The sequence below is a fragment of the Schistocerca piceifrons genome, chromosome 11 (genome assembly GCF_021461385.2).
Source record: "Schistocerca piceifrons isolate TAMUIC-IGC-003096 chromosome 11, iqSchPice1.1, whole genome shotgun sequence".
Taxonomy (NCBI): domain Eukaryota; kingdom Metazoa; phylum Arthropoda; class Insecta; order Orthoptera; family Acrididae; genus Schistocerca; species Schistocerca piceifrons.
In genome coordinates, this window is record NC_060148.1 from 67,474,098 (window position 1) to 67,498,894 (window position 24,797).

The window sequence follows — 24,797 nt, forward strand, 5'->3', positions numbered from 1 at the left end:
ATTTTTTTGTGCCAACATTTGGCTAAACAACTCAAAGATGGGTTAGGAGATACAATAAAGAACTAGTTAAGCTACCCCACTGGCCTTCAAATGAGGTGCTTGCAATTGGAAGGTTATGTTGTGAAAACGGACCATTGCAGAACAGCAGAATAGTCTCAGATATACGACTGGAAGATAAAAGGCTGAAGACCTCTGAACAGAAAAGATGGCAAGATGAGGTGACCTCAGGCTGCAGAGCGATGGGCACGACTGGATGGAAGAAAGCACGATGAGACGAGAAGAACTGGAAGCAGATAGTGACAGCAGCACAGGACTGTCCCAAAGAAGTCAATGGAGTGCGTATAAAAGAATACCTCATTAGCTACTCTTCTACAGTTTATTAGAAGTACTGGGCTCAGGAATGTAAATTCTGCCTAATTCTAATATCTGTTCCAGATAGACCCTCATTTTGCCAGTATACAGGGTGAGGCAGTTAAGTCATAACACCCCTTGTATCTCCCCAAACATAATACACTACTGGCCATTAAAATTGCTACACCACGAAGATGACGTGCTACAGACGCGAAATTTAACCAGCAGGAAGAAGATGCTGTGATATGCAAATGATTAGCTTTTCAGAGCATTCACACAAGATTGGCACCGGTGGTGACACCTACAATGTGCTGACATAAGGAAAGTTTCCAACCAATTTCTCATACAAAAACAGCAGTCGACCGGCATTCCCTTCTGAAACATTGTTGTGATGCCTCGTGTAAGGAGGAGAAATGCGTACCATCACGTTTCCGAATTTGATAAAGGTCGGATTGTAGCCTATAGTGATTGCGGTTTATCGTATCGCGACATTGCTGCTCGCATTGGTCGAGATCCAATGACTGTTAGCAGAATATGGAATCGATGGGTTCAGGAGGGTAATACGGAATGCCGTGCTGGATCCCAATGGTCTTGTATCACTAGCAGTCGAGATCACAGGCATCTTATCCACATGGCTGTAACAGATCGTGCAGCTAGGTCTCGATTCCTGAGTCAACAGATGGGGACATTTGCAAGACAACAACCATCTGCACGAACAGTTCGACAATGATTGCAGCAGCATGGACTATCAGCTCAGAGACCACGGCTGCGGTTACCCTTTACGCCGCATCACAGACAGGAGTACCTGCGACGGTGTACTCGACGACGAACCTGGGTGCACGAATGGCAAAACGTCATTTTTTCGGATGAATCCAGGTTCTGTTTACAGCATCGTGATGGTCGCATCTGTGTTTGGCGACATCGCAGTGAACGCACATTGGAAGCGTGTATTTGTCATTGCCATACTGGTGTATCACCCAGTGTGATGGTATGGGGTGACATTGGTTACACATCTCGGTCACCTCTTGTTCGCATTAACGGCACTTTGAACAGTGGACGTTACATTTCAGATGTGTTACGACCCGTGGCTCTACCCTTCATTCGACCCCTGCAAAACCCTACTTTTCAGCAAGATAATGCACGAGCGCATGTTGCAGGTCCTGTATGGGCCTTTCTGGATACAGAAAATGTTAGACTGTTGCCCTGGCCAGCACATTCTCCAGATCTCTCACCAACTGAAAATGTCTGGTCAATGGTGGCCGAGCAACTGGCTCGTCACAATACGCCAGTCACTACTCTCGATGAACTGTGGTATTGTGTTGAAGCTGCATGGGCAGCTGTACCTGTGCATACCATCCAAGCTCTGTTTGACTCAATGCCCAGGCGTATCAAGGCCATTATTACAGCCAGAGGTGGTTGTTCTGGGTACTGATTTCTCAGGATCTATGCACCCAAATTGTGTGAAAATGTAAACACATGTCAGTTCTAGTAGAATGTATTTGTCCAGTGAATACCCGTTTATCATCTGCATTTCTTCTTGGTATAGCAATTTTAATGGCCAGTACTGTAGATACAAAGATGCCTTTTGGACAGTGAATTGCAGGTACAGGGACTACTTGAATATATCACATTTCATGTTTGTGCTATTTTTTATTACAGAGCTATGAGGCCACCTTTGTTGTTGTTTTTTTTTTTTTTTTTTAATAGAACCCTATGTTAAATTTTAACATGATGGGCTTCAAAAGACGGTTTCAAATGTGTATTTCATAATATTTAAATGATTAATGGAAAATCTCATATAAGATGTGAAACAAATACTAACAAAGAAATAGAGGGGCTGGCCAGTACTTACCTCAGCTCAGTACAGCCGATAGATACACATAAAACAGAACTGAAAATTTACATTCCTAGCTTTCGGAACATTGTTCCTTCATCAGGCAGGAGAGAGGGGAAAAAAAGGGAAGAAGGGAAAGTGGATTCAGTTACTCACAACCCAGGTTATGAAGCAACAGGGAAAGGTAAACAGGGAGGGTAGCAAGGATGGAGGCATGGTTGTCAGAGGGAAGCCAAAGATATTCTACTGTAAGTACTGTGCTAGCTTCAAACCAAAGAGGATGCATACAGAAGTAAAGAGGTATATAGTATAAAGATAAACACAACTATGTAGGATGAAAAGATGCGTGAATTTCATCCTACATAGTTGTGTTTATCTTTATACTATATACCTCTTTACTTCTGTATGCATCCTCTTTGGTTTGAAGCTGGCACAGTACTTACAGTAGAATATCTTTGGCTTCCCTCTGACAACCATGCCTCCATCCTTGCTACCCTCCCTGTTTACCTTTCCCTGTTGCTTCATAACCTGGGTTGTGAGTAACTGAATCCACTTTCCCTTCTTCCCTTTTCATAATATTTAGGCAAATAGTTTTTGAGACACAGATATATTCTCATATCGTGTTCATCCTCCAAAGCAGCATTGTCCAATGCGACCTTTCCTGTTGTGTAGAGTACACGGTAAACGTCGCAAGTCCGTCCTTACACAAACTCACCCATTTACCCGACAATAGTACTACATACCTAGTACATATACGCCTGTAAAACAGGTTACATGTAACAACTACAAAATACTGGATTGATAATGATTAGTTATGGGGTGTAAACATATCTAGGCAAATATAACAACTCCAAAATACTGAATTTATAATGGCTAGTTACCAGCCGAAATCTGGATCTGCTCTAATAAAGCTACAACAGAAACAACGACCGATTGCTGCTCTTTGCCATTTTGAATACTGTGTAACTGTATCACATCAATATTGGCAAAATAATGAAAATTTTTGTTATTAGTTATATAAATAAATTTCATAGTAAATTTTGTCATCTCCTGCACAACAAATCACACTTCATAAGCACCACTCACCCATATATCCCCAGTGGGCCGCCACCCAGCCCCAGGTGGGACACCTTGAGGCCCGTCGTGCCGAGGTCATTGTACCGCATCGCCCTCACGGCCTCCTCGTCGTGGAAACCCGGAACGTAAGTTGGGGGCAGCATTTCTCACAGAGTCTTGTGCTCTGGTGTTTCTGCAACAGAGAATGGAGACGGGATGGTTGCAGATACTGATGGCAAATACAGCTTCTTTATATGCTTGAGCGATGTAAGGTAAAAAAGAACAATTTTACATTTCAATGTATTTACATTAGCAATATTTCAATACATTCAAACAAATGTGTTTCCTTCTCTGTTTTGTGTGGAGTTGATAGAACACTGGCAGGGTGGTATAACCTTTTTCAATCGGCACAGAGCTTTTCAGGGCCAGACACTGCAATGGCCTCTCACATGACACCCTGCAAGCTGCACATTGTGGCTGTCAGGTGGATGCAGTATTTCTAGACTTCCAAAGAGCATTTAAGTCACTATCATATCAATGTTTACTAACAAAAGTACAGAATGGAGCAGTTAAAAGTAGCCTGCTCCCTCCTTTGAATGCAAATGCAGTACTTCAACTTCTGAAATGAGTAGACAGTTTTATGCAATAACTGATTGTTAGCATTCTTCTGTAAGCGTTTTAGTTTCTTTCATCAGTGAAGTTTGAAGTTTTTCTTTCCAGTCCTCAAAATGACTTTCTCAATAGAAGAAAGAATCGAAATTGTGGTTTCATATGTAAAAACAGGTTCAGTCAAGGAAACTCATGAAATTTTCGGGGTCAAATATCTGGATAGAGCACTACCAGCAAAGAGCGGTGAAAAATGTAAAACGACACAGAATTCCTTCAGTTCATACACCAGAAGTTACTGCAGACATTCTTCAAAGAATTATGCAGGGCCAAAAGGAGTGAACATGTAAACTGGCCCAACAGGCATATCACAATGTGATGAAGGACGGTTTCATCTTTCCGGTCATGTGAAATTGCAGAACATGAGGTACTGAGCAACAGAGAACCCTAACACTGTTTGCCAGCAACCACTCCACAATGAAAAAAATCGGCATTTGGTGCAGTGTAATGGGAACGTGCATCATTGGACCAATATTTTTTGACAGTGCCCTCAATACAGTTGCACGTATGGCAATTTTTGATACATTTTGTGTTCAACTCTCTGAATATGAAAGACAATACTGCTTCTTCCAGCAAGATGGGGCAACAGGACATATGTCTAAGGTATCCCTGGAACAAGTCCATGATGCCTTCACTGATGAACAAATTGCCAGCAAACATTTATGTCCACCACATTCGCTGGATCTAACAACATGTGATTTTTTTCTATGGGGACACTTGAAGAGCAAGGTCTATGAAACAAATCCACACACTACACAGGAACTGAAAGACAGCATCCGCCATGAAGTTGCTGCCATCTATATCTGAGCTTTACGTCAGTGCATCTCAATAGGTTACGACATGCACAACTGTGTACTGATGTTGACAATGCACAACTGTGTACTGATGTTGCAGGGATCACTTTCAACATCTTCTATAAATGTATTTTTCACTGTAAATAAATAGGTCAATTTCAGCTCTCTGTTTCTGTGATTTCACTGATTTTCCTTTATACTCACACAGGCTACTTTTATCTGCACCAACCTGTTATACTGCCGTCCAAAGGGGCCCGGGTTCGATTCCCAGCTGGGTCGGGGATTTTCTCCGCTCAGTGATTGGGTGTTGTCTTCATCATCATCTCATCCCCATCCACAGGTCACCCAATGTGGCATCGAATGTAACAAGACCTGCACCAAGGCGGCCGGACCTGCCCCGTAAGGGGCCTCCCGGCCAATGACGCCAAACGCTCATTTCCATGTGGAGTGTTGAACGAAATTTGTGACTGGATTGAGGACTTACTGGCAGCGAGGACACAGCATGTTACCTTGAATGTAGAGTCACTGACAGATGTAAAAGTAACTTCTTCATGTGTGCCTCAGGGAGATGGCTTGGATCTGTTGCTGTTCATGTTGTATTTAATGACCTTGCAGACAACATTAATAGTAAGCTCAGACTTTTCGCACATGATGTAGCTATCTACAATTGTTACAGCACAGAGGCACTACAACAAACATGTATGAAAAGACTGCACACAGATACACAGTTTGGAGGGGGGGGGGCTTGGTGATCAGTTCCTATTTGAACTAGAAACATGGGATAAAAAGTTTTTGGTCTAGTGCCGATCAGTGGCCATTTTCACAGCCACTCGAAAATCTGTCTTTCTGTAGCTATGTTACATTGTATTAAGCAAGGCAAATTGTGTGAATCAGTTAATTCCTTTTGCAAAAGTTTGTAATTGGGCAAAATTAATGCTCAGCTAATGCAACCAAATGTATGTGCGACATGTATCATTCGGATTTTACATCCAAAAACAGCCATCCTTGTTTGGATTTTACACGCAAAAACAGTCACCCTTAGACAACTCCAGACTCGAGCAAGACTGAGGGCCATGTGTATCCGACCTTCTTGGTTTAAGTTAAGTTTTAACCTTTTGAAAAATCTTGCTTCATACGTCGCTTCTGTACTTTAAACTTGTACGAATTGGTTCAAACTTTGCAATGCAGTTTTTTTATCTGATAATATTTATCTGTTGTCGACATACAATGTTTTAAACTAAGCTAAATGTAGGACATAAAATTCATTTGTACGTGAACTAAATGAATGGAAATGGTTTAAAGTGACTCAAATAAATAAAAATGGGTTCTTACGATAAAATTGAAAATTCACTTTCAAAAATCTAGCTTCATTCAATTTTACATGCAAAAAATACGTGTTTTGTGAGGTTTTTTTACACGCACCACTTCTATATTTCAGGCTTGCGCAAAACAGTTCTAATCTTTTAGAAAGGTATTCAAATGTGTGTAATTAACGGTTGTTATGTTGTTTTCTAAAAATATTTTTCCTTCCAGTATATAGTGGTAAAGTTGCATGTGAAAACCTGGTTTTACACAAATCACACATGTTGAGATGGTTTAAAGTAATACAGATTATAATGAAAAATTTGCATATCCTTATGGTAATTGCGAGAATATTTGCAAAAATCGGTCATAATTCAGATTTGCACATGAAACTGTGTTTCCTAGAAATGTGTTTCATTTCAAGCACTGTATTTGAATATAATTAAAAAAACTGGTTGTTACAGTCAATAATCTTTTGTGCAAAATGATGTACTGTTTGACTGAGCATTTAAAGTTTTATCAATGATCACGCAGAGAATTAAATTAACCTGAAAATTACTATAAATATAGTTGTCACAAAGGTGGTCACCTGATTTCTAACCAACAGAAAATGTTTTACTACATTTTCTTCTGAAACTACTATGCTGTCTTGTAGAAAATTTATGTTTGGATAAAACAAGTTTAAGTTCATCAATTTTCATACAGGATAGAAAAGTTGATAATATTTTATCACGCATACAGTGTTTCCCAGTTGTTCTGCTTATTTCAGCCAATCACAGTCATACTTAATTCGGACTGCCTGTTGTAACATTTTGTGCCAAAATTATTCACTTGAGTTTTTCTAGCAGCAGTTTCTTAATTTTCAATTTTTACAATTGCGTACATTAAATAAACAATGACAAGAGTTTTCAAATAAGAGATAATAATAAGAGATATTTTCAATACTTTATTATTTGTTGTGCAAATCATTCAGCTTGTGATATAGTAAGTTTATCTATGTAATGTAAACTATTTACATATATAAAAACAAAGATGAGGTGACTTACCGAACGAAAGCGCTGGCAGGTCGATAGACACACAAACAAACACAAACATACACACAAGATTCAAGCTTTCGCAACAAACTGTTGCCTCATCAGGAAAGAGGGAAGGAGAGGGGAAGACGAAAGGAAGTGGGTTTTAAGGGAGAGGGTAAGGAGTCATTCCAATCCAGGGAGCGGGAAGACTTACCTTAGGGGGAAAAAAGGACAGGTATACACTCGCACACACGCACATATCCATCCACACATAGAGACACAAGCAGACATATTTAAAGACAAAGAGTTTGGGCAGAGATGTCAGTCGAGGCAGAAGTGTAGAGGCAAAGAAGTTGTTGAAAGACAGGTAAGGTATGAGTGGCGGCAACTTGAAATTAGCGGAGATTGAGGCCTGGCGGATGACGAGAAGAGAGGATATACTGAAGGGCAAGTTCCCATCTCCGGAGTTCGGATAGGTTGGTGTTGGTGGGAAGTATCCAGATAACCCAGACGGTGTAACACTGTGCCAAGATGTGCTGGCTGTGCACCAAGGCATGTTTAGCCACAGGGTGATCCTCATTACCAACAAACACTGTCTGCCTGTGTCCATTCATGCGAATGGACAGTTTGTTGCTGGTCATTCCCACATAGAATGCATCACAGTGTAGGCAGGTCAGTTGGTAAATCACGTGGGTGCTTTCACACGTGGCTCTGCCTTTGATCGTGTAGACCTTCCGAATTACAGGACTGGAGTAGGTGGTGGTGGGAGGGTGCATGGGACAGGTTTAGCATCGGGGGCGGTTACAAGGATAGGAGCCAGAGGGTAGGGAAGGTGGTTTGGGGATTTCATAGGGATGAACTAACAGGTTACGAAGGTTAGGTGGACGGCGGAAAGACACTCTTGGCGGAGTGGGGAGGATTTCATGAAGGATGGATCTCATTTCAGGGTAGGATTTGAGGAAGTCGTATCCCTGCTGGAGAGCCACATTCAGAGTCTGGTCCAGTCCCGGAAAGTATCCTGTCACAAGTGGGGCACTTTTGTGGTTCTTCTGTGGGGGATTCTGGGTTTGAGGGGATGAGGAAGTGGCTCTGGTTATTTGCTTCTGTACCAGGTCGGGAGGGTAGTTGCGGGATGCGAAAGCTGTTGTCAGGTTGTTGGTGTAATGATTCAGGGATTCCGGACTGGAGCAGATTCGTTTGCCACGAAGACCTAGGCTGTAGGGAAGGGACCGTTTGATGTGGAATGGGTGGCAGCTGTCATAATGGAGGTACTGTTGCTTGTTGGTGGGTTTGATGTGGACGGACGTGTGAAGTTGGCCATTGGACAGGTGGAGGTCAACGTCAAGGAAAGTGGCATGGGATTTGGAGTAGGACCAGGTGAATCTGATGGAACCAAAGGAATTGAGGTTGGAGAGGAAATTCTGGAGTTCTTCTTCACTGTGAGTCCAGATCATGAAGATGTCATCAATAAATCTGTACCAAACTTTGGGTTGGCAGACTTGGGTAACCAAGAAGGCTTCCTCTAAGTGACCCATGAATAGGTTGGCGTACGAGGGGGCCATCCTGGTACCCATGGCTGTTCCCTTTAATTGTTGGTATGTCTGGCCTTCAAAAGTGAAGAAGTTGTGGGTCAGGATGAAGCTGGCTAAGGTAATGAGGAAAGAGGTTTTAGGTAGGGTGGCAGGTGATCGGCGAGAAAGGAAATGCTCCATCGCAGCGAGGCCCTGGACGTGCGGAATATTTGTGTATAAGGACGTGGCATCAATGGTTACAAGGATGGTTTCCGGGGGTAACAGATTGGGTAAGGATTCCAGGCGTTCAAGGAAGTGGTTGGTGTCTTTGATGAAGGATGGGAGACTGCATGTAATGAGTTGAAGGTGTTGATCTACGTAGGCAGAGATACGTTCTGTGGGGGCTTGGTAACCAGCTACAATGGGGCGACCGGGATGATTGGGTTTGTGGATTTTAGGAAGAAGGTAGAAGGTAGGGGTGCGGGGTGTCGGTGGGGTCAGGAGGTTGATGGAATCAGGTGAAAGTTTTTGCAGGGGGCCTAAGGTTCTGAGGATTCCTTGAAGCTCCGCCTGGACATCGGGAATGGGGTTACCTTGGCAAACTTTGTATGTGGTGTTGTCTGAAAGCTGACGCAGTCCCTCAGCCACATACTCCCGACGATCAAGTACCACGGTCGTGGAACCCTTGTCCGCCGGAAGAATGACAATGGATCGGTCAGCCTTCAGATCACGGATAGCCTGGGCTTCAGCAGTGGTGATGTTGGGTGTAGGATTGAGGTTTTTTAAGAAGGATTGAGATGCAAGGCTGGAAGTCAGAAATTCCTGGAAGGTTTGGAGAGGGTGATTTTGAGGAAGAGGAGGTGGGTCCCGCTGTGACGGAGGACGGAACTGTTCCAGGCAGGGTTCAATTTTGATGGTGTCTTGGGGAGTCGGATCATTAGGAGTAGGATTAGGATCATTTTTCTTCGTGGCAAAGTGATACTTCCAGCAGAGAGTATGAGTGTAGGACAGTAAATCTTTGACGAGGGCTGTTTGGTTGAATCTGGGAGTGGGGCTGAAGGTGAGGCCTTTGGATAGGACAGAGGTTTCGGATTGGGAGAGAGGTTTGGAGGAAAGGTTAACTACTGAATTAGGGTGTTGTGGTTCCAGATTGTGTTGATCGGAATTTTGAGGTTTTGGAGGGAGTGGAGCTGGAAGTGGGAGATTGAGTAGATGGGAGAGACTGGGTTTGTGTGCAATGAGAGGAGGTTGAGGTTTGCTGGAAAGGTTGTGAAGGGTGAGTGAGTTGCCTTTCCGGAGGTGGGAAACCAGGAGATTGGATAGTTTTTTGAGGTGGACGGTGGCATGCTGTTCTAATTTACGGTTGGCCTGTAGGAGGATGCTCTGAACAGCCGGTGTGGATGCGGGAGAGGAAAGATTAAGGACTTTTATTAAGGATAGGAGTTGACGGGTGTGTTCATTGGCTGAGTTGATGTGTAGGTGAAGGATTAGGTGGGTGAGGGCAATGGATTGTTCAGTTTGGAACTGGTATAGGGACTGATGGAAGGAAGGGTTGCAGCCAGAGATGGGAACTTTAAGTGTGAGGCCTTTGGGGGTGATGCCAAATGTCAGACAAGCCTGAGAAAATAGAATATGGGAGCGTAATCTGGCTAGGGCGAAGGCATGTTTGCGGAGGGAATGTAAATAAAACTTAATGGGGTCGTTGTGGGGGTGTTGTGAGGGTGACATGGTATTAGAAGGTGGAAAGTGTAACATGAGGTGAAATGAAAATGAAAATAAAAATATATGGGGAGAGATAAAGGTGAACCGGAAAGTAACTGGAGATCTGGAATGAAAAAAGGCGAAAAGGTGTTGGTTACAGCTGGGCTATGTTGGACTTGGGTTGGTAGACAACGATGTGCATAAAGGTTAGGTGGTTGTGTTGCCGCCAAAACACGTTAAAGGACGGAGAAATTCGGGAAAATTTCGAAAATACTGCGTGTAGTATATTAAAAGGAGTGGTATTGTGGTGGCAGATTATGAAAATGAGGCTAACAATTGTCTGACGAAGAAATAATGACGTTAAAACCTGTGGGAAGCGGCTAAAAATTATAAGTGATGTGGGAAAAATGGAAATGGAAATAAAGCGAAAGTTATTAGAACTGGCTGAAATGGTTGTTTAAAAGGTGAAAGGAGCTGTTTGTGAACTAGAAACGGTGGATATTATAGCGGCGGTAGTGCTCAAAGCGGCAAAAAAATTTTTTTGGTTATGGTTTGGAAGTGGGTTGCGTATTATTGAGTATATATATAGGCGGGATAAAATAGTATAGCAGATTACGGTAAAAAGGAGAAGGTGAATACAAAGTGAAACTACCGGCAAAAACAGAAAGAGGAAAATAAGACGACAGAAAAGATTTCGAAATGCAACAGTGACAATAACAAACGTAATTGTTGGATTCAAATTAATGATATCAATATAATAGAAGGAAACATTCCACGTGGGAAAAATTATATATAAAAACAAAGATGAGGTGACTTACCGAACGAAAGCGCTGGCAGGTCGATAGACACACAAACAAACACAAACATACACACAAAATTCAAGCTTTCACAACAAACTGTTGCCTCATCAGGAAAGAGGGAAGGAGAGGGGAAGACGAAAGGAAGTGGGTTTTAAGGGAGAGGGTAAGGAGTAATTCCAATCCCGGGAGCGGAAAGACTTACCTTAGGGGGAAAAAAGGACAGGTATACACTCGCACACACGCACATATCCATCCACACATACAGACACAAGCAGACATATTTAAAGACAAAGAGTTTGGGCAGAGATGTCAGTCGAGGCAGAAGTGTAGAGGCAAAGAAGTTGTTGAAAGACAGGTAAGGTATGAGTGGTGGCAACTTGAAATTAGCGGAGATTGAGGCCTGGCGGATGACGAGAAGAGAGGATCCTTCAGTATATCCTCTCTTCTCGTCATCCGCCAGGCCTCAATCTCCGCTAATTTCAAGTTGCCGCCACTCATACCTTACCTGTCTTTCAACAACTTCTTTGTCTCTACACTTCTCCCTCGACCGACATCTCTGCCCAAACTCTTTGTCTTTAAATATGTCTGCTTGTGTCTCTATGTGTGGATGGATATGTGCGTGTGTGCGAGTGTATACCTGTCCTTTTTTCCCCCTAAGGTAAGTCTTTCCGCTCCCAGGATTGGAATGACTCCTTACCCTCTCCCTTAAAACCCTCTTCCTTTCGTCTTCCCCTCTCCTTCCCTCTTTCCTGATGAGGCAACAGTTTGTTGCGAAAGCTTGAATCTTGTGTGTATGTTTGTGTTTGTTTGTGTGTCTATCGACCTGCCAGCGCTTTCGTTCGGTAAGTTACCTCATCTTTGTTTTTATATATAATTTTTCCCACATGGAATGTTTCCTTCTATTATATTGAAACTATTTACATATATTATCATCATATACTTTGCACAGTATTTAATATTTCATCAAGTATTGTATTTATGTTTGCTGTTATTTTGTGTACTTAAGTAATTATGGTTATCTTTCATATGATTCCACATGCAGTCTCAAGCATACACGAATAAAATATATGTAGCTATAAAACAAAAAAATTAAAAAAATAAACAAAATTCTAAAAATAGAAAAAATGAAAATATGGAAAAAATGAAACAAAAAATGTCTCCCACGGGCAATGACCTTGATGTAGTGGTGAGGCTCGTGCTCTAAGGAAGCAGTTGGGTGTAATGGACAGCTTCAACAATACACCAGGTACGTAATCACAGAGGATCCTGACTAATGACGCCCAACTCAAGCAACATGGTTTGAAAGTCAATATGAATTCTATACCGTATCAGTTGCTGCCCAAGTCAACAAAAATCTACATCAGATGCCAAGCTATGGCAGTCTAGTGTCAAAATTATGGTAGAGTTAACATTGGTTAATGAGACATTGTATCATATTACATGGCAGAACAAATGCCACGTTGGATGATATAGTGGCATGTTATATGACATAACATCATGTATGATGCTACTTTAACTCACGTGATGCATTAAGTTACATGATGTGTACAAATACTAACAAGTAAAAAAGAACGAATATGTCAAGATGTTTTCATTCAACTGTCTTTGAAGCTGCCAGACAAGTCAAAGAGCTAGTTCCTTTCTTTTACATCCCTAACTGTGCCCAGGGCATATTCACTTTTTTTTTGTGCTGTGATAGGAGCATTTTTCATTCTGGTGAACTACCATCTGATAACAGCTGCACAAATATTCAGTTGTGGCAGGAAAAGCAACCTCGGAATCTTTTCACCAGGATCTAGATCCACAGGCAAGATTTACCAGTGAAAAATCTCTCTTTTAGAATTTCTGTAGCATGCCAGAATAACTGGCAGCACACAGACTACTTTGCCTCATTAGAGATTTAGAATTTCCTGCCTTAGCTTCCCAATCACACAATTTTATAAGCTTCTTTAGTACTTTACTGCCCGCACTATGAACTGTATTTCCCGTCTTGCGATCTGAAGTTATCGTGGAAGCAGAAGAAATAATCTCATTAAGTATCATTCACAGTATAAAGCACATTTCTTTGCAAATAAAAAACAGCAACAGAATACATATATAAATAACTAGCAAACATAACACACCTAAAGAGCTGTTGTATCTGAAGAGGAATCAGAGATAATGAGGACACTGGGCATTCTATGATGGATTGCTCATAATACTGAATATGATCCAAAAATCAGTCGACTTCATATATGTATGACAACAGTATGAAGAAAAGTAACACTTCACAAACTCTAGATCCACAGAGAAAAGAAAGATTACCATTGCGAAATACACTAAAGCACCAAAGAAACTGGTATAGGGATGCATATATAAATACAGATGTATGTAAACAGGCAGAATACGGTGCTGTGTTCAGCAATGCCTATATAAGACAAGAAGTGTCTGGCACAGTTGTTAGATTGGTTACTGCTTCTACAACGGCAGGTTATCAAGGTTTAAGTGGTTTTGAACATGGTATTATACTCAGCACATGAGCAATGAAACACAGCATCTCTGAGGTAGTGATAAAGTGGGGATTTTCCCATATGACCATTTCACAAGTGTAGTATACCAGGAATCTGGTAAAACAGTAAATCTCTGACATCACTATGAGTGATAAAAGATCTTGCAAGAACCAGATCAATGATGACTGAAGCGAATCGTTCAACGTGACAGAAGTGCAACCCTTCCACAAATTGCAAACTCTTCTGAGTTTAAAAACCAAACTCCCCAGACATGAACATTTTGTTGTTGTTGTTGTTGTGGTCTTCAGTCCTGAGACTGGTTTGATGCAGCTCTCCATGATATTCTATCCTGTGCAAGTTTCATCATCTCCCAGTACCTCCTGCAACCTACATCCTTCTGAATCTGTTTAGTGTATTCATCTCTTGGTCTCCCTCTACAATTTTTACCCTCCACGCTGCCGTCCAATACTAAATTGGTGATCCCTTGATGTCTCAGAACATGTCCCACCAACCGATCACTTCTTCTAGTCAAGTTGTGCCACAAAATCCTCTTCTACCCAATTCTATTCAATACCTCCTCATTAGTTATGTGATCTACCCATCTAATCTTCAGCATTCTTCTGTAGCACCACATTTTGAAAGCTTCTATTCTCTTCCTGTCCAAACTATTTATTGTCCACGTTTCACTTCCATAGATGGCTACACTCCATACAAATACTTTCAGAAACGACTTCCTGACACTTAAATGTTTACTCAATGTTAACAAATTTCTCTTCTTCAGAAATGCTTTCCTTGCCATTGCCAGTCTACATTTTATATCCTCTCTACTTCGACCATCATCAGTTATTTTGCTCCCCAAATAGCAAAACTCTTTTACTACTTTAAGTATCGCATTTCCTACTCTAATTCCGGCAGCATCATCCGATTTAATTCGACTACATTCCATTATCCTTGTTTTGCTTTTGTTGGTGTTCATCTTATATCCTCCTTTCTTATTAAATAAAACAGTAAACTAGTGAAAAACTGCAAATATATTCTAAAGGGGGGGGAACTGCCCCTCACTGGGTACGCCCATGCCTATAGCTGTGTTATTACCTGGGTAAGGATATTCTTTAAATTATATTATTAAATGTTCTACAAGTCTGGAGTACATATTTTGTATCACAGTCGTGGCATGAAAGCTTATGCAGTCCCGAACATTCACGCTTGTTCTCTATCTTTGTTAATTTATACCTATTTGTGTTGTTTTTGCATTATTTGACATTCTAAAAGCAATATTTGTATTACTATTTCAAAAAGTCTTCAATTTTGTCAGATTTTCAACCTTTATACACCGAAGAGCCAAAGAAACTGGCACACCTGCCTAATATCATGTAGGGTCCCCATGAACATGCAGAAGTGTTGCACACAACGTGGCATGGACTCGACTTAGTGTCTGAAGTAGTGCTGGAGGGAACTGACACCATGAATCCTACAGGGCTGTTCATAAATCCGTAAGAGTATAAGGGTGTGGAGATCTCCTCTGAACAGCACGTTGCAATGCATCCCAAATATGCTTAATAATGAACGCCTTGGGAGAGCCAGTCATGACAAAACTCTACCATCTTGTGAGCAAGATGTACGAGACAGGCGAAATACCCTCAGACTTCAAGAAGAATGTAATAATTCCAATCCCAAAGAAAGCAGGTGTTGACAGATGTGAAAATTACCGAACTATCAGTTTAATAAGTCACAGCTGCAAAATACTAACGCGAATTCTTTATAGACGAATGGAAAAGCTGGTAGAAGCCAACCTCAGGGAAGATCAGTTTGGATTCCGTAGATATGTTGGAATACGTGAGGAAATACTGATCTCAGAAGAAAGATTAAGGAAAGGCAAACCTACATTTCTAGCATTTGTAGACTTAGAGAAAGCTTTTGACAATGTTGATTGGAATACTTTCTTTCAAATTCTAAAGATGGCAGGGGTAAAATACAGGGAGTGAAAGGCTATTTACAATTTGTACAGAAAGCAGATGGCAGTCACAAGAGTCGAGGGGCATGAAAGGGAAGCAGTGGTTGGGAAGGGAGTGAGACAGGGTTGTAGCCTATCCCCAATGTTATTCAATCTGTATATTGAGCAAGCAGTAAAGGAAACAAAAGAAAAATTCGGAGTAGGAATTAAAATCCACGGAGAAGAAATAAAAACGTTGAGGTTCGCCGATGACATTGTAATTCTGCCAGAGACAGCAAAGGACTTGGAAGAACAGCTGAACAGAATGGACAGTGTCTTGAAAGGAGGATATAAAATGAACATCAACAAAAGCAAAACGAGGATAATGGAATGTAGTCGAATTAAGTCGGGTGATGCTGAGGGAATTAGATTAGGAAATGAGACACTTAAAGTAGTAAAGGAGTTTTGCTATTTGGGGAGCAAAATAACTCAAGATGGTGAAAGTAGAGAGGATATAAAATGTAAACTGGCAATGGCAAGGAAAGCGTTTCTGAAGAAGAGGAATTTGTTAACATTGAGTATAGATTTAAGTGTCAGGAAGTGGTTACTGAAAGTATTTGTATGGAGTGTAGCCATGTATTGAAGTGAAACGTGGACGATAACTAGTTTGGACAAGAAGAGAATAGAAGCTTTCGAAATGTGGTGCTACAGAAGAACGCTGAAGATTAGATGGGTAGATCACATAAGTAATGAGGAGGTCCTGAATAGAATAGGGAAGAAGAGGAGTTTGTGGCACAACTTGACAAGAAGAAGGGGCCGGTTGGTAGGACATGTTCTGAGGCATCAAGGGATCACAAATTTAGCATTGGAGGGCAGCGTGGAGGGTAAAAATCGTAGAGGGAGACCAAGAGATGAATACACTAAGCAGATTCAGAAGGATGTGGGTTGCAGGAGGTACTGGGAGATGATGAAACTTGCACAGGTTAGAGTAGCATGGAGAGCTGCATCAAACCAGTCTAAGGACTGAAGACAACAACAACAACAACAACTGCAGAAGAAATGCTAGAAAGCCCTAACACATCATCTGTACAGTCCTGATCTGTCCCCATGCGGTTTCCATATTTTTGGAGCCCTAAAGAAAGACATTCATGGCCGTTGGTTTGCTTCAGATGAAGAGATGCACACCTGGGTACAGTCATTGTTATGTAGGCAACTGCAAACATTTTTCCATGAAGGAACTGACTGTCTCGTCTCACAATGTATGATTACTTTTGAAAATTACCAAACTATCAGTTTAATAAGTCACGGCTGCAAAATACTAATGCGAATTCTTTACAGATGAATGGAAAAACTGGTGGAAGCCGACCTCGGGAAAGATCAGTTTGGATTCTGTAGGAATGTTGGAACACATAAGGCAATACTGACCCTACGACTTATCTTAGAAGATAGATTAAGAAAAGGCAAAACCTAAGTTTCTAGCATTTGTAGACTTAGAGAAAGTTTTTGACAATGTAGACTCGAATACTCTCTTTCAAATTCTGAAGGTGGCAGGGGTCAAATACAGGGAGCAAAAGGCTATTTACAATTTGTACAGAAACCAGATGGCGTTATAAGAGTCGAGGGGCACGAAAGGGAAGCAGTGGTTGGGAAGGGAGTGAGATAGTGTTGTTGCCTATCCCCAATGTTAGTCAATCTGTATATTGAGCAAGCAGTAAAGGAAACAAAAATTTGGAGTAGGAATTACAATCCATGGAGAAGAAATAAAAACTTTGAGGTTTGCCAATGACATTGTACTTCTGTCAGTGACAGTAAAAGACCTGGAAGAGCAGTTGAACAGAATTGACAGTGTCTTGAAAGGAAGGTAGAAGATGAACATCAACAAAAGCAAAACGAGGATAATAGAATGTAGTCGAATTAAGTCGGGTGATGCTGAGGAGACACTTACAGTAGTAAAGGAGTTTTGCTATTTGGGGAACAAAATAAGTGATGGTCGAAGTAGAGAGGATATAAAATGTAGACTGGCAATGGCAAGGAAAGCGTTTCTAAAGAAGAGAAATTTGCTAACATCGAGTATTTAAGTGTCAGGAAGTCATTTCTGAAAGTATTTGTGTGTAGTGTAACCATGTATGGAAGCGAGACATGGATGATAAACCATTTAGACAAGAAGAGAATAGAAGCTTTTGAAATGTGGTGCTACAGAAGAATGCTGAAGATTAGATGGGTAGATCACATAACTAATGAGGAGGTGCTGAATAGAACTGGGGAGAAGAGAAATTTGTGGCACAACTTGACTAGCAGAAATGATTGGTTGGTAGGACATGTTCTGAGGCATCAAGGGATCACCAGTTTAGTATTGGAGGGTAGCGTGGAGGGTAAAAATCGTAGAGGGAGACCAAGAGATGAATACAGTAAGCAGATTCAGAAGGATGTAGGTCGCTTTATGTAATGGGAGATGAAGAAGCTTGGACAGGATAGAGTAGCATGTAGAGCTGCATTAAACCAGTCTCTGGACTGAAGACCACAACCACAACCACAACAACAACAACAACAACATCAGTTGCTGAACCTACCGACCAGAATGTCCTTAATGAAATGAAAATGATGATGACGAGTATCATTAACTGTTGTAATAGGTCATAAGTGTGTGTGTGTGTGTGTGTGTGTGTGTGTGTGTGTGTGTTTACTCTCTGTTCTTTATGTTCTGATTCAGGTTTCACATTAATTACAAACTCTAAAAATGCAAAAGATGTTTTTGTTAATAGCTTACAAATGGAAATTTAGTGAACTAACATTAACAATAAATATAATCTTAAATATTAAGTAATATTTCATAACATATAGTGGGTACATTATTTTTTTCCTAGTCAGTATAGGATGTGCAGACTCGGTTAAAAAAGAATTCAGACCTCTTATAGTAGTGGTATGTGTCTATAAATTTGATTATTACAAACATCTATTTTTCTTAAGACTTTGTTTCTGTTCTTTGTGCCCTCATCATTGTCAGTGCCTCCTATATAAATTATAAGCCTCCTAATATGACAGTTGATTCCAAAATATTTTTGTTTGCTGATGTCACTAGTTTGGTAGTGAAGGATACTGAGTGTAAAACATGCAATCTTTCAAGTACTGAACTTGTAGGAAACAAATCAATGCTAAATCACAGTAAGATTCAGTTTTTACAGTTTCTAATACACAATTCAACAACAGAGTTGAGAATTGCAGGGTCCTCCTAAATAGGTCAGGTCTGCACTACACATCAGAGGCTGCTACTTAGGTAGCTGACAGTCTGTGGGGTGCCCACAAAGATTTTTTAGATTAGGCAACTGTCCATCCAATCCAGATAACAACAGCTGTATGACACTGAGAAGTATCAGTGTAAGATCAAAAGAAATGCCTCTCACAACGGAGAGTATTAAAATTCTAATGGTTAACTGCTGAAGCATTCCCAACAAAATGTCAGAGTTTGAAGCACTCCTGAAAAGCAGTGAAACTCATATAATACTAGGTACAGGAAGCTGGTTGAAACTTTAAATTGATAGCAGTGAGGTTTTTTGAGAAAATTTAAGTGTATACGGAAAGGACAGGCAAATGGGAAATGGAGGTGGTGTATTTGTTGCGGTAAACAAGAAGTTCAAATCCACCAAGATAGAAATTGAGGCCACATGTGAGATTGTTTGGACAAGACTCAGTATCAGGGGCGGATATAAAATGATAACTGGATCCTTTTGTTACACACCAGACTTATCTCCTGATGTAACCGTACACTTTAGAGAAAACTTCAGTTCACTCGAACATAATCACCCCAATCAGACAGTAATCATCCAAAAATCAAGTGGAAAATGAGAGTTTTGTTTGTGGTCGGCATGATAAAGACATACTGTGAAGCTTTACTAAACGCCTTCTCTGAAAACTACCTAGAACAGATAGTTAGGGACCCTATTCATTATAGAAATATACTGGATCTAATGGTGACAAATAGACCTGACCTATTAGGGGGTGTCCACATCGAAACTGGTATCAGTGACCACAACATGGTTGTGGCAACAGTGATTACCAAAGTACAAAGGAGAATTAAAAACAAACAAAGATATACATGTTGAGCAAACTAGATAAAAAATCAGTAATGTCATATCTCAATAAGGAACTTGAAACGTTCAGCACAGGGCAAGAGCATATAGAAGGAACCTCCATGGTATATAGTCACTGTAAAGAAACTTCTAAAGAAACAGATTACTGCATAATAGGTGTAAAACAAAGTGTACGGCTATAGATGAAACATGTTTGGCTATCAAGAGAGCAATGGCTGATGCCCTCAATGACTACTGTAGCAGAATATTGTCATGTGATCTTTCACAGAACCCAAAGAAATTCTGGTCATACGTAAAGGCTGTTAGTGGCATGAAAGTTAGAGTCCAGTCCCTTGCGAATGAGACAGGAAGTGAAATTGAGGGTAGCAAAGCACAAGTTGAAATGATTAACTCTGTTTTCAAATGTTCCTTTACAAAGGAAAACCAAGAAGAATTGTCCCAGTTTATTCCTCGTACCACTGAAAAGATGAATGAAATAAGTATTAGTGTCAGTGGTGGTGAGAAGCAGCTGAAATTGTTTAAACTGAATAACGCTACAGGCCCCAGTGGAATCCCTGTCAGATTCTATACTGAATTGCAGCTGAGTTAGCCCCTCTTCTAACTATAACTTATCTTAGATCCCTCTAACAAAAAAAACTGTGTCCAGATTTTGGAAAAAGGCACATCCACAAAACTACCGTCTTATATCCTCGACATCAACTAAACAACAAAAATAACCAATTATTGATACTATAATGTAAATAAATAGATAAAAAAATCTGCTCACCACACACACACACACACACACACACACACACACACACACACACACACACACACACACACACAGCAGTTGAAGGGTAAGGAAGCAAGAAGCAAGGTGAAGGAAAAGGACTGGATCGGTTTACGGAAACAGGTACAGTTCAGGAAAGTCACCCAAAAACCCAGGTCAGGGGAGACTTACCAGACGGTAGGAGAAGGAAAGACTGATTGTTGGGGACTGCCCCGGTCGAGATTTGAAAACCTGAGAGCTTAAAGGTGGAAGACAGGGTAATATGCAACACAGAGATTACTACTAAGACGTCGTGCATGAGTTAATAAGAGTGAAAAGCTAAGTGCATTGTATGAAACACAGGAAGGAGGGAGGATTGCAAAAAACAGACAAGTCAGAAAATAAAAGATGTAGAAAACTATAGTGGAGTCAAGAAAGGAGTAGCATTTCTTCACAGTAACTACTCTTTTCTCCTCTCCTGGGATTCGTAGTATATTATAGAAAGGAAAAACCTAACCTTAGAGTTTTGAGCCACAAGTTGGTCCACTCACTATGCAATGTTCCGGCTACCGAACTGCGTGGTGTGATACCATGGGTCTGCTAAATCGGGCAACTGGACAGCATATCTGCAGATAGCAGCTCATCCTTGAACCTGATCTGTGAATGATGATGTAAGAGGGCACAGGACGGATCGGTGAATAGAAATGCCACACTAATGCTACCAGGAGATTACCAGTTACGTAACACAGTATTTCAAACACACACACCATCTGTTTGCAAGAACAAACATTGTTTCAAGGATGCAGACATTGAAAATCTCAATGTAATATTGGAGAAGACAAACTGACCACCATACTTCATGCAGAGGTATTGGAGGGCCACCCGGGAGAAACACACGGTTAGGGGTGGGCGCAATGCATGGGGATGGACATTCTGCTTGCAGTTTTGGGACACACAGTTATGTTGTTGTGGTCTTCAGTCCAATGACTGGTTTGATGCTCCTCTACTTTGTGCAAGCCTCTTCACCTCTAAATAACTACTGCAACTTGCATCCTTCTCACTCTGCTTACTGTATTCCTCTCTTGGGCTCCCTCTACAATTTTTATCTCCAAATATAAACTAGGTGATTCTTTGATGTTACAGAATGTGTCTTATCAGCTGATCACTCCTTCTAGTTAGTTTGTGCCACAAAGTTCTTTTCTTCCCATTTCTATTTAGTATCATGTCATTAGTTATGTGATCTACCCATCTAATCTTCAGCATTCTTCTGTAGGACCACATTTCAAAAGCTTCTATTCTCTTCTTGTCTAAACTGTTTATTGTCCAATGATACACTTGCAGACATGGCTACACCCCATACAAATATCTTCAGAGAAGACTTCCTAATACTATGTATATGATGTTAACAAATTTCTCTTCTTCAGAAATGCATTTCTTGCCATTTACATTCTACATTTTATATACTCTCCAATTGAGCCCTCATTAGTTATTTTGTTGACCATACAGCAAAACTCATCTACTACTTTAAGTGGCTCGTATCCTAATCTAATTCTCTCAGCAACACCTGACTTAATTCAACTACATTCCATTGTCCTTGTTTTGCTTTTGTTGATGTTCATCATATATCCTCCTTTCAAGACACTGTCCATTCATTTCAACTGATCTCCCAAGTGTTTTGCTGCCTCTGAAAGAATTACATCATCATCAGCAAATCTGAAATTTGATACCTACTCCAAATTTTTCTTTTGTTTCATCTACTGCTTGCACAGTGTAAACATTGAATAACATTGGCGATATGCTGCAACCCTGTCTCATGCCCGCCCCTCTCAACAACTGCTTCCCTTTCACGCCCCTTCACTCATATAATTGCCATCTGGTTTCTGTACAAGTGGTAAATAGCATTTTGCTCACTATTTTATCTCTGTTATCCTCAGAATTTCAAAGAGAGCATTCCAGTCACCACTGTCAAAAGCTTTCTCTAGGTGCAAATGCCATAAACATAGGTTTCCCTTTGCTTAACATGTTTCTAAGATAAGTTGTAGGTTAAGTATTGCCTCACATGTTCCTACATTTCTCTAGAATCAAAACTGATCTTCACTGAGGTCAGCTTCTACCAGTTTTTTCAATTATTCTGTAAAGGATTCTTGTGAGTATTTTCCAACCATGAGTTGTTAAAATGGTATCTTGATAATATCCAAGAGACTAATACACTAAGCAGATTCAGAAGGATGTAGGCTGCAGTAGGTACTGGGAGATGAAGAGGCTTGCACAGGATAGAGTAGCATGGAGAGCTGCATCAAACCAGTCTCAGGACTGAAGACAACAACAACATCCACAAATATTTTAATTGAAAGGAAGGTAAACATGAGTGAATAGAACAAACTATCCCTTTTTGATTACACAATTGACAAAAGATGTCCAAAAAAATGTAACAATCAAAAAGTTTGAATATCAATTTATCAATTGGTGACCATTTGTTCTTGACTTGCTTCTCCATGGTATTTCTGGTCTAGTAAATATATTGTAATGGTCCTTATGTACTGGTTTTCAATTTTGTACTGTTAGCAGCGACCATGTGTGCTAATGTGATGATGAGTGCATGAGAGCAAGTCTGATCTTATGTAACTCATTAGCACATCTCTATTTTATGTTTTAACCCTACTCGTCTGCTGTGGTATTTGTAAGGGCACCAATGACCGTGATGCTGAGCACTCTAAACAAACATACAGCAACAACAACAAAGTGGATGCCAGATTGGAATTTACTGCAAGAATTCTTAAAAATCATAATTCATCTGCAAAGATGAGGTTACAGAACTTTTATTTGTGTGATTCTTGAATCCTGCCCATCAGTTTGGGATCCTACATAGATAATATCAAAGGAAAAGTAGAGAATTTTCAAAGCAGGGCAGCATGTTTTGTCAGAGGTTCGTTTATTAGACAGCGAAGTATTACACTGATGCTCTTCAAACTCCACTGGCAGATGCCACAATAGAGGCGCTATACATTACAGAAAGGTTTGCTGTTAAAATTCTGAGATTGCACATTTCAAGATAAACCTTCCAGAACAATAACCGAGAAAACTGGAGCTCAACAGTCGTCCTTCCCACGAATGATCTGCGAATGGGACAGGGAATAGTGGAATTAAGAGTGGTACCAGAGATACCCTTCACTACACATCACAAGGCGACTTTCAGACTGTGGTTGTAGGTTGTCATTTTCTCTTTCAGTTTCATCTCATTACTTTCTGAACAGAGGTTTGTATGCCTCAAATTACGATATATTTTAAGAATGGTTTTCTACTCACATTATGTCCATTGCAGAAATGCCATTTTGCTGCTGTATTTGCAACCGGCTGATTCAATTAGCAGTGACCACAGGGCAGCTTCCTGTCTGGCTTCTTCCAGAATCAGAGTCAAAACTGATTTTCATTTTCTCTATTATGTCCAAGGGAACCTGCAGATATATTGCCTGAAATAGAAAAATTCATCATGGGAAACAAATCATGGTATATCTCACATCATGTGCACATCCTATCTGCACACTGCTTTTAGGAGATCAACTGCCACTTGTTCCACATTGTTCACAATGATACAGACTTACAAATTTACAAGTTATTTATTTGCACATGCTACCACCTCATCCATGTGTATGTATACTAACCACTCTTTTCATTTGTTTTAGAGCCAACAGTAACAACATATTTTCAGTTGTGAGTGGTTTGTGCCATACATTGTCCATCTTCAGGAACAATAGAGAAAATAGTGAAAATTTCTACCTTAAAACACTACTTTTTAGAAATCTTTTGTTAATTCCATTAACAGGTAATGTAATGATTTCTTTTCTCTTTTTGTAACTGTAGCTTCTGAAGATTAACATATATGTCTGAAACCAGCCACAATTAAAAGGGTTTTACCATAATTTTATCTAAAAGAAATCAAATCTATTTATGTATTTATTTTCTTATCCCACAATGACATGGTGACATTACTATTCAACCATGAATCATGTCAAATGGATTAAATGAATAATAAATATATGTGCTGAGTAATAATACAGTAATGACTGGGGAGAAAGCACAGAGTTGCATGTACACTGTCTGCAAAATGTTTACTAACAAACATTGATCAAATTAAGAAAGGAAAAAGAAATCACATATTTGGGAAAAATAATTACAGAATTGGTTTCAAAAATTTTTCTAGAGAGGAATGCTCCACAAGACAATATGGTGAGGAACGCTTATTTAACAAGATTAAGTAAAGCATGACAATACACTGTTGAAACCACAGCGGCTATATTCCAGTTACTGCCTGATACTGAATTACAAGTTCGATAATCTAGAAACAGTGGAGAGAAGAATTGTAAGGAAAATACTGGATTCACTACACAAAACTGGCTCCTGGAAATGAGAACACAATGTTGGAATGTACATTACGTGATCAAAAGTATCCGGACACCTGACTGAAAATGACTTTACAAGTTGCTGGTGCCCTCCGTCGGTAATAC

At 40.4% G+C, this 24,797-nt stretch overlaps 1 protein-coding gene across 3 annotated transcripts in view; it reads right to left on the minus strand.

Moving 5' to 3' along the window:
- LOC124720218 (L-galactose dehydrogenase-like) overlaps positions 1-24,797 on the minus strand; it is a 79,533-nt gene that overhangs the window by 46,192 nt on the left and 8,544 nt on the right. Inside the window, exons 2-3 of one of the 3 annotated variants that reach the window (XM_047245539.1) lie at positions 23,599-23,762; positions 3,272-3,434 (exon numbers count right to left, since the gene is read on the minus strand). In XM_047245539.1, the coding sequence (XP_047101495.1) occupies positions 3,272-3,405 (134 nt within the window). In that variant the 5' untranslated portion in view covers positions 3,406-3,434; positions 23,599-23,762. Of the gene's footprint in view, positions 1-3,271; positions 3,435-20,809; positions 20,955-23,598; positions 23,763-24,797 lie in introns of those variants that run through there. The other 2 variants (XM_047245541.1, XM_047245540.1) reach the window with 2 other exon arrangements.